Raw genomic sequence first — 11364 nt, 5'->3', positions numbered from 1 at the left:
TGTCGACACCTACTTTGTTGCCGTTCGTTCCGTCTATATGTGTGCGATTACGTGCTGTTCTCAATAATCAAGAAACAAGCCATAATCTTCAAGAATAAAATAACAGCAAGACCAGCATTTAGTACTAACTAGTTTTTGCGGATTTGGAGACAAGAGATGAAGCTTACAGTCTAATACCGCTGCGGTCTGGTTATTGTTATGTGTATATATCGAGTATTATATAAATTTACTATAAAATAACAATGTTTTATTTCAATGACATTATGTGCGTAGGTATGTATGTTTCGGTGATTATAAGAATTTTGTCCACACAATAATTGTGCAAAGCAGAGACTGCATCATGCTTTCTTTACGGTATAAGCGGTATGGTACCGTTATTATTTATCAATACCGGTTCGTTTTGAAGGTAAAACTATACCGGTTGAAATACAAAGTACGGTACCGGTATAAAATTACAGCAGGGACAACCATTTTTATTGGTGTACAGTCAGCTGCAGAGAAAAGGTACGACCAGATAGATAATTGTATGCAGGGGTGGTACCTTTTCTCTGCAGCTAGCTGTACCTAAACCATCATTGACCGAGCGTTGGCGAAGGTCTCCGTTTCAACTTGGGCAAAAATGCTTTCGTATGTCCGAATTCTTCTCCTTTGCATATAACATTTCTCAACTGATTCTCGTGAAAATTCGGTAGTCCGATATAATTATTCGGTTTCTTTTTTTTTTGAACAATTTAAAATAGGCAGAAATTGTCATAAAGGACTTAAGCGCCAGTAGGGTCTGTGACACTTAAGACCACTGCGATTATTAGGTACTTACTGGCCCCTATTTCACCACGACCACGGTGACAGGTGCGACAGTTGTCGACATCACTGTTGCTGACGTCACAGGCCTCCATAGGCTACGGTAACCGCTTACCATCGGACGGGCGATGTGCTTGTTTGCCACCAACATTTTAATAAATAAATAAACTCCATTATATTGCCACTAAAAAAATCTTATTTTGCGAAGCTAATGACAATTGTCACAAGAAACACGGCAACTGTATCGAAATTGCGACACAGAACTCATTTTCTGTCAAGACTTACCGAAAATTCTTTGAAAAATCTTGTGACAATTGTCACAAGATTTTTTCGCGAGAGAAATGTCTGTTTTATCCGATATAATAAAGTTTTTTTTTAATAATAGGTACAATGACGGTGGCAAACACGAATACGGCCCGCCCGATGGTAAGCGGTAACTGTATTATTAAATTGTACAACGGGACTTAATCGCGTATCTAAGTTTTAAGATTTACCTCCGACGTTTCGAGGACGTTGTCCCCGTGGTCTCGGAGAAGACTGGCTTAAGTTGACATCAGCATCTTCTAACCGCGCGAGTTTTTCGAACTACCCGCACTTGGTCTTGTTTATCCGCTTGAACGTTTTGCGGTTCCGTTGTACAATTTAATAATGTGTAAAAATCGTGAAAGTTTAAATCAGTGTTAGCGGTAACTGTAGTCCATGGATGCCTATGGCGTCAATAACAGTGATGTTTTTGTCGTACCTGTCACCGTGGTGAAATAGGGGCCAGATTACGCCGCGCCGCGTGGAACGTGAGGTGCATTGGGGTAAATGCATACCATTCACTCAAGGAAAATAATCTCCCTTATAAGATCACTCGTGTGTCTGCCATTTTGTTAAAGCCAATTTTCACCGTAACTACTGGACTAGTTCAATTGAAATTTAGTACACATATGTCAAGTAAGGAAGTAGTAAGTCGGTGATCCGAAGATGAGTAACGTAAATAAATGAACTTTTAACTTTGCGGCGATTTTTGGTATCATGTGACATATCAGATATAATACATAATTATAAGTAGGTGAGCAAAAATGTACCATAACCTAACTCAGAATTGTATTACATAAATACATATACAAAAAATAGTTCAACGCCAAAAGATTAATGGAAGACCTATGTCCTATAATAGGTGAGTTGGTCTTAAACAAAAAATATGCAATAAAAATGTGTAACTGTGGAACCCATAGTGAATCCTACTCGTACATGATCGGTTTTTATATTATGCACCTATAAGATATTTTCTACTTTATACTTTATAAGTGTACCTACATAATATTTACTTATAAGCAGTTGTCACGTAAAATATTTGTAGATTTTTTTGGAAGTATGTGTCACATCATCATCATCTTCCTCGCGTTGTCCCGGCATTTTGACACGGCTCATGGGAGCCTGGGGTCCGCTTGGCAATTAATCCCATAAATTGGCGTGGGCACTAATTTTTATGAAAGCGACTGCCATCTGACCTTCCAACCCATAGGGGGTAAACTAGGCTCTTATTGGGATTAGTCCGGTTTTCTCACGATGTTTTCCTTCACCGAAAAGCGACTGGTAAATATCAAATGATATTTCGTACATAAGTTCCGAAAAAGTCATTGGTACGAGCCGGAATTGCAATTCGCACGCTCTTACCGCTAGGCTTCCAGCGATTTTTTTGAAGTATGTATAGCACAAAAAAAAAATTTAGAAATGTAACATTTAAGGTAGGTAATTAAAATACGGTATAAACATTATTGGAGAAGACTTGGAGGAAGTGTCATAGGGATCTACATTCGATGCGTGGAAAACAAGTTCTTTTGTCTAATTATAATCCATCGGCAATCACGCGAGCGCATAAAACGAAAATCATTTTTTTTTCACTCCCTAAAACTCCCTTAACCTAATAACAGTAAAACAAAAAATAAAATATAGAGGGTTACCAACCAGCCAAAGAATTATAAGTAGATATATGCACTTATCCCAACGCACCTCACGTTCTACTCTGCACGGGGTTCATTGCCGCTCCTACCGCCGTAAGTAACTATCAACACCTACATTATCAAGGCTACGATCGAAGATAATCGCTTCAGCACTGAAATAATACCGGTGGAATACCGGTATAATATTTTTTATTTTAATTGTATTAATTTAATAGTGAAACAAAAGGCGAATATACCACATAAAAGTAAATCGGTAAAGATATTAGGGGTACATTAGCCAACACTGTTTCCATATATTTTCAAATTTTATTTTGTCCGTCTTAATTAAATTTTGCACCCTGCCGGAACTTTATTTATTTAAATTCTCATTTAATTGATTTTGAGCCTTATGAAAAGTCGTATAGAGTAGTAAATAAAATTTTACATCTGACTTAATGACATCTGGTTTTATTCGGTTTAACTTTAGAAAACGCGTATCTCGACAAAGCCATAATGTAGAAAATTGTCAACAACCAAATGAATTATTAGAATTTAAATACGTCACGTGTGACATGAACAGACAAGGAAAGCAAGATTAAATGTATTGTTTCTCTTTCTTCTTTCAATGGAACGCTTTTCCTAAAAGGAGGCCACTAAACTCAAAACGCTATCTTAAAAAAAAACTTGATGGGTCAGTGACCTGTCCCAGTAAAGTGAGGTAGTGTGCGTGAAGTGCGCTTGTGTGTGAAATGGGGTAAATTGACAGAATCTGAAAATTTACCCACCTCTACCGTCACCTTAAACTTAATAATCAACCTATTACTATTATGAGCCGTATTGTGATAGGGTCATGGAGATAATACATAAAGGTGGTCATTACAAATGCAGATTAGAGCATAATGCCGGTTGATCCTGCAAGACAGCCTGATCAGATACAATCCCGTCCAATTTAGCTTAGCACTATCCGCACAATGAGATATAGAATTACAGATGCTTCCTAATAATAATTTTCCATAATTCTCTTGCTTCTATCAGGGAAAAGGAAATATAACTGAATCTATCGATGGGAAGTTCAGAAAACGTAGTTACCTAGGAGAGAGACATGAATTCAGCTTAAAATGTGCCTAAAATCAAAATATTTATTTTATTAGCACTCCAATATCAAGTCCAATGTACCAATTCGGATATCACATTTTTATAATATGACAACGCTGTGTGCCGATCATTCTTGTATTATTTATTCTATTCGTATTTTAGTTTTGTTCGTATGATAACTACTAGTTTATAATCTTGCTGCTAGTCAAAACTTCAAAACGCAACATTATGGAAACTATATTAAAGCATAATAAAGTCACTTTCTTTATGTATTTTAAAATCCGCGTTGTTTACTTTGATCCCTAATGTCGCTGTACTTTTATTTCATGCTTTAATCGTGTGTTTTATTAAATAGATATATGTTAAAAATATTGTGTATAATAAATACTAATATACGGAAATCCACAACGCTGATTTCGACCAATATAAATTATTAAATCACGCGTTACTTTGCGGAAATCTAAAGTAATTAAAACATTAATTATCTTTTACTTTAATTTACGTGCCAAAGTGCATTCTAAAGCATTACCCATAACAGACATTGTCCGATATAGTTACATATATTATGTTTTTATTATCATAATATAACTACAATGTTTACTATACCTGCTTACATATTTCGCAGAATGATACCAGACCTGACCCCCCCGCCATCACCCCAAGTGCCGAAGCCCAAACTGCCCGCGCACGAACTGCACAAAGCTCTGCTCAAGATACTACAAGGCAAAGGGGAGGTCGACGAGGAAGACAACAGAATGCTCATTGAGTACGTGTATAAAGGCTGCAATGTTAGCTACAGCGCTCAGAATTCAGCTAAAACGTAAGATACGAGTCTCGAGTCGAGAGACAGACGAGCCACAGGCGAGTAAATAGTTCGCAGCTGGCGAATTTATTATAACGGGTCGAAAACTTACTAGTATGAATTAATGTTTCGCATCTTTCCCGTGGACATCATAAAATAAATTAAAGCTTTATATTTTTCCTCAATAAAAATATACTTAAATCGTTAACTTGTATTTTGTATGTCTTGTATACTGTCCACAGAAAAGACGCCCGTTTGATGAAACGTTTTTGACTCGAAACTCTTAGAATGTCCACGCAAAGTTGTTGGAATTTTTCACTGGTATTCATATGAACTAGTCTAGCCCATTGTAGACCACCAAATTATTTAAGTAGAGAAATATCCAGTAAAAAAAAAATTCTAATCTGTCATTTAAATAACTCCAGTATTCAATGTTAGATAATGAGTGGTGGCTGGACTGCTGGGGAGGCAGACGGACGAATTTTTTCAATCTTTCAGCAATGATTAACTGTAGAGAAAAACCAGTTTGTCAAGAGGCATAGGTTTTTTTTCTAAAGATGATGATTGTATTTATACTTTGAATGGGATTTAGCTACTGGTTAGCACATGTGATGTGCCATATTTCAATGTGTGTGTGTTCGTTGAATTTATTAAGGTGTACGAAAGTTTCCAACTCTTTTTACAAGTCCGACATCTTAAAAAATTCAAACTGTATTGTCTAATGTACTAATAATCTTGATCTGAATCAAATAACAGATGGTGAAAATTCCTTATAATAACGGATCTTAGACCAAAGAGTAATATTACGGCCAGGATAAAAGTCACCTTTTATGAAGATCAGATCTGAAATAGGAAGAATTGAAATTCTTGACGCTCTGTTGTTACAAATTAGACTCTAACTCCATCCAATTAGAGTTTTCATTTTCAATAGCAGTGTTCTGCCTGTTTCGTTCTTCCTTTATTAATGTAAGTAGGTAGCTCTATATTGTGCACAAAGGGATTATACTTTCTATTTTAAAGAATGTTGTCAAAGCATAGTTCTAATGTTAGTCATAAAAATGGCACTTTACGAAAAGGAATAATTTGTGACACTATTTATAATATTATGCACAACGTAGCGTGCAAAATATCTGATACATTCTATTTCTAAAGCCGTAAGCGTGAATATTTTTACGCTTACGGCTTTATTTTATAAGACATTCCATGACATACACAGATTTCCAGACATTTTAAAAACATTTAAAAACTGTCATATCTAGAAAGATATGACAGTTTTTAAATGTTTTAAAAAAATAAACTTAGTTTCTTCCCGTCCACTCACTAGCAATTTCGATCCAGATAAAACTAAAACAATTTTAGTATGGAAATATTCGTATCCACTACGTCACGCAAAGGTCCATTCTAAAAACCGGCCAAGTGCGAGTCGGACTCGCGCACGGAGGGCTCCGCACCATCAACAAAAAACAAGCAAAAAAACGGTCACCCATCCAAGTACTGACCCCGCCCGACGTTGCTTAACTTTGGTCAAAAACCGGCCAAGTGCGAGTCGGACTCGCGCACGGAGGGTTCCGCACCATCAACAAAAAATAGAACAAAACAAGCAAAAAAACGGTCACCCATCCAAGTACTGACCCCGCCCGACGTTGCTTAACTTCGATCAAAAATCACGTTTGTTGTATGGGAGCCCCACTTAAATCTTTATTTTATTCTGTTTTTAGTATTTTTTGTTATAGCGGCAACAGAAATACATCATCTGTGAAAATTTCAACTGTCTAGCTATCACGGTTCGTGAGATACAGCCTGGTGACAGACGGACGGACGGACGGACAGCGGAATCTCAGTAATAGGGTCCCGTTTTTACCCTTTGGGTACGGAACCCTAAAAATCACGTTTGTTGTATGGGAGCCCCTCTTAAATTTTTATTTTATTCTGTTTTTAGTATTTGTTGTTATAGCGGCAACAGAAATACATCATTTGTGAAAATTTCAACTGTCTAGCTATCACGGTTCGTGAGATACAGCCTGGTGACAGACGGACGGACGGACGGACGGACAGCGGAGTCTTAGTAATAGGGTCCCGTTTTTACCCTTTGGGTACGGAACCCTAAAAAGGACGTAAACTTACTTTACTGTTCACTTGTGAGTGGGATAACCCGAAAAAGCCCTGATGTAAGAAACAAGATAAAAAATAATAATTTAAGCCCTCAGAGATTATAATTTTAATGGAAAATTTACGTCCATATTCAGAAAATGTATTCTATTTCTATATTAATAACAGTCGGCTACTACTCGTTTTGTTGCATGATCAAAATCACAATTTTGTGAGCTATTTTGTGTACCTAAAGTGAGCTGAACATGAAATGCCTTTTAGTACCTATCTTTGGAATAATTATTTTATTTAATATCGAAAAAATACAGTAATTGTCCACGTCAGTTTTAAAAATCAATAGTAATACATAACTCAAAATGGAGTAGGCTGTTTGGCTCGCTGTAAGGAATGTTATTTATTACAAAAGTTCACGTGTGCCCGTTTCTCAAAAGCTTGTAGCTTGTAATACAAGCGGATGTCACTTTTTGACAGCTTTTGTTAGAAAGGATCTTCCACTTGTATTACAAGTTACAAGCTTTTGAGAATCGGGCCCCTGTTAGTTTAAAATAAATTGGTTTAGTTTGTTTTATTTGCCATGTCACGTGCTGGTATTATCTCAAGTCGAATCTTGTTTAGTAAATCTTTTGTATCTTATGTAGATTACGTCGTAGTTATTAATGTTGTACTGTCAAGTGTTTCAATTTTATGATCATTCTAGCCTACTGGTATGTGAAAATTGTGGAATAGCGTTATGCCAATGAGTCTGATCTTCCTCTTTAAATAAAATACTCATAATACGTAACCAAAGTATGTCTAGTCTAGTTAAGTATATTATTTACTCATATATTATGATATAGGTAGTTAAATTGACATATTATTATAGTCCATGGGAAAAACTAAAAGTCTTTTTTTTATTTGTGGTGATGGTTACTATTTATAATGATGTAAATAGGCTTAGAGTCTGTGCGGAAAGAGAAGAGTCGTGAAATGTATGGGGCTCAATACATTCCACGACTCTTCTCTTTCCACACAGACTCTATCTTAATTGCTTCTTAGGTATGGTACAGTCAGGTACAGTAATTATTATGGACATCATGGTGTTTCATAAAGCCGCAATCGTAAACAGTACTACATTTGTTTTTTTCCTGAACTATTCGAGTATTTCCTTAATGTTAAGTTGATAAATAGACTGTCAAATAATAGAAAATATTTTATGAATAAATGTGAACATCTATTGCAATAAATACCATATTATTAATGCTATAAATAAAATGAATTATTGCAAAAAGTCTTTCATTATTTTTAACCATAATTTTCGTATCATTTTACCATAGGTAACACACGTTACACACGTAACCACATCCAGGTAAATGATGTGATATTCCAAATGAGACCCAAACTAAGAAATCGAATATAAAATTAATTGGTAAGCCCTTAATGATGATTTAATGCATAACATTCCATTTTATAAAATGGGTTAGGTGATTTTTTAACAGTTAATCTGTATTGAATGTCATAAAGATATCTTTAGGTATATTATTGTTATTTTGCTAACTATATACCTATGGGTAATCTCGTAGCATTTTAGCAGGAGCGTAATTAATCCAATGCGACGCAGTAGCAGTTTTTCTTATTAAATTTAGAATCCTTAATTACTCAATCAAAAGTTCAGAATACTTTGGGGAATTAGTACCTACAAACATTTGTACGCGGGGTCTCAGAAGGCTTTGTTAAAATAATCGGTACATGCAATTAATTTAGTTCAAGGGAGCTGGTAAATATGGTTATTTTTATAAATGTTGTTAACGCAAATTAATCATTTCGCCTGAACGTTGGTATGCGGATTCTTTTTAACACAACTAATTAACGTATGTACTAAAATTCGCAAAAAGCTAAATTAAATCTTGTTATTATGCTCATTTATGTTAGGATATAATTATGTATGATGTACTATATAGCTCAATTTAACGAATTTGAATCTTATTGAAAAAGGATCGAGAAATGATAAATAACTGAATACATTTAATGGGTCGCTTTATTCGAGACACAATAGAGATTTGCTTAACAATTATAATTCGTAAACTTTGACTAGGTAGTGACTAGATTAGCCCATTGGGCCACCTGTTGCTTCGATTAGCAATTTTCAGCCTTACGGCTTTTTCCTTAAGCACTAACCGGAGCCCGGCATAGGAATATTTTGTAGGTAACACTGACGTACACTCATTAAATAAACACTCAAAAGAGTCCCAGAGGCGTGAAGAATTAGGTTTTGGAGGGCTCCGGGCCCAGCAACACTCAGGCCACCGCCATCTCGTCGATCCCGCGGAGCAGCCGCGAGCGCAGCCGCGCAAACACGGGGTGCTCGATGGGGATGCCGCGCCGGTGCAGGAACCGCAGCGTCTCCTGCGCGCACACCAGGAACCCGAGCTGCTCCGGATCCATGTCCACCGGCACAGAGTCCAGCAGCGGGTCCTCGTTTTCGTCGTTAAAGTCACCGCGCGCCTCCTCCTCGCGTTGTGTGTCGTCCAGCTCCACCGAACAAATCCGTCCGAACAGCCGCTTCAGCGCCTGTCTTTTCTCTGCACTCTCCGAGTCGTGAAGCAAAGGCTCGCTGCGCGACCGCTTACGCCGTCGCTGCCGCTTCGCCCGCATCTCGTCAGTTTCGTCACAATCGCGTTTGCGCTTGCTAGTCATCGCGTGCCTGCCGGCGTCAGGATGCAGACTGCGAATGGGCCGTGCACAGGGAATTGAAGGGCCTCGACGCAATTACACGGGCGCCGTCCGTCCCTCTCCTGCGGCGCGGCGACGGGCGCGCGCGAGCGGGACGCCGACGGCAGCTGCACCGGGAACAGCTGGGCGACCAGTTGCAGGGCGCGGGGCACGCACGCTTTGTTTGATAAAGTTTATTCGGTGAAATAAAACTGTTAGCCGCGATTGCGCGGGCCGGCGGGGCGAGGGTGCGCGCGGGGGGGACAGGACCGGCCGGGCCGGCAGCTGCCTCGCATCTGCCCGACTTCAGGTGGATTCCCCGTGCTTCGTCTCAAGGCGGCTTCTATCGACTTAGCTCGGTGTAAACAAAGCCTGCCTTCCTAATCTATGTAACTAAACCCTGTAAATTGATGGAACAGGCAGCGCCCGGAGGCTAACGCCGAACACAATCTTCGTTTAACAAAGCAACGTATATGAACGCTTGTTAAATCGTGTTGCATTTCTGTTTCAAACTACATAAGGATTAAGATAACAACAACTCCCTAACACATAGGTTACTAACACATATGTTTATTGAATATACATTGCAATAATTGTATTTAACCTAGTCACGTATAGGTAACAATAAAAGTAAATTTCGCATTGCGGGCGATGAAAAAACGAAGTTAAAAATAAATTCGCATCCGAGCTCATCGTTTCACGGACATTTCAGTCCGCTATATACAAGTAGGTAAACTAAGTACATAAAATGTAAAAATCAATACTGCCGGGCTTATATACTATGTATGTACCTGTAGGAACTGTCGAACATAGTGAACTACAGGTGCAATTTGCGTGTGTACGTGTGTGTGGTTTTATCAAAGTTGATGCGTTGCAACTGAGTAAAGTTCATACTGCTCATAGTTAAAACATTTTTATCGGCCGTGTATTTATAAAAAACGTAGACAACTGAGTAACTAACTATATCTAGGTATAGCAGGGTATTTTCTACAATAGAGGTTGGTATCTGATCGTTTTGAAATACGACTCTCCCAAGAGTGCCGAGAGAACATTTCTTTTGTCTGCTTGTTGTTCAAATCTCAAAGTCTTTCAAAATAAGTTATGTTCATATCGTATTGCAGGCAACGAATGATTTAGTAGGTACCTATTTAGGGTATAATAAATAAGTAATAGCGTAATAGGGTGTAATAAGTTAATTATTACCTGACTATTTAAAAATACCATAATTGCATCCTTTGCCTTTTTAGAGTTCCGTAGTCAATAAGGAACCCTCATCGTATGGTTAACTCTAAAGGTGACGGTGAGCTTTGGCGAAATAAGACCTTTGGCGATCCCTCTTTACGGAACACAACTTTGAAATTAATGAAATTAGTTCACTACTTGTAGGAGCTGTTATTGTAATTTGATCTGTCTAGTTTTATAGCTAGAAAGTCGTTTGAGAGTCATTGGTATTGATTTTGATGAGGTAAACTATAGTAAAACATAGACAATATATACAATCTTCACGTTAGATTTATTTATTTAATCGTATGGCGTATATACATAAACATTCTTAAACAATATGTAAGTAGTAACATAAAATAATTATAAATCCGCATTCAGGCTCCCGAGCCACGAGATTGAAGACTTCGCATACACTTTTGATTTTTTTCGCATACCTACTTATATATGCAGCTTTCCTTACGTTTTCCTGTAAATATCATATTGCTTCATATCATTCTCTTCGCTTATGGTTTAAGAACTTTATTTTCAATAAGAATCTACAAATTCACTTACTTTACTTAACCTGGCATCCTTTAAAAAGGCCAAGATTTCAGAGTAGTAACATAACGTAACGTCATAGACAAACGTAAGTAAGTACTTCAGCGATTTCATTACAATCGGAATTTGAGAGCTGTCGGCGCAAAGACGATCATCTTGCAAGGGAAAATGAATCGT

General features: G+C 37.6%; 1 protein-coding gene across 1 annotated transcript; it reads right to left on the bottom strand.

Moving 5' to 3' along the window:
- Positions 1–8702: 8702 nt before the first annotated feature.
- Positions 8703–10034, bottom strand: LOC134653845 (uncharacterized). The gene has a single exon (XM_063509207.1). It carries the CDS (start codon positions 9409–9411, stop codon positions 9013–9015), a length of 399 nt encoding a protein of 132 aa, XP_063365277.1. The 5' UTR covers positions 9412–10034; the 3' UTR covers positions 8703–9012.
- Positions 10035–11364: the final 1330 nt, after the last annotated feature.

The sequence above is a fragment of the Cydia amplana genome, chromosome 14 (genome assembly GCF_948474715.1).
Source record: "Cydia amplana chromosome 14, ilCydAmpl1.1, whole genome shotgun sequence".
NCBI classification, from domain to species: Eukaryota; Metazoa; Arthropoda; class Insecta; order Lepidoptera; family Tortricidae; genus Cydia; species Cydia amplana.
This window is presented reverse-complemented; position numbering and strand designations above follow the sequence as displayed.

Excerpts from the sequence above, each read along its gene's own strand:
- LOC134653845 (XM_063509207.1), bottom strand. The coding sequence starts at position 9,411 with ATGACTAGCAAGCGCAAACGCGATTGTGACGAAACTGACGAGATGCGG.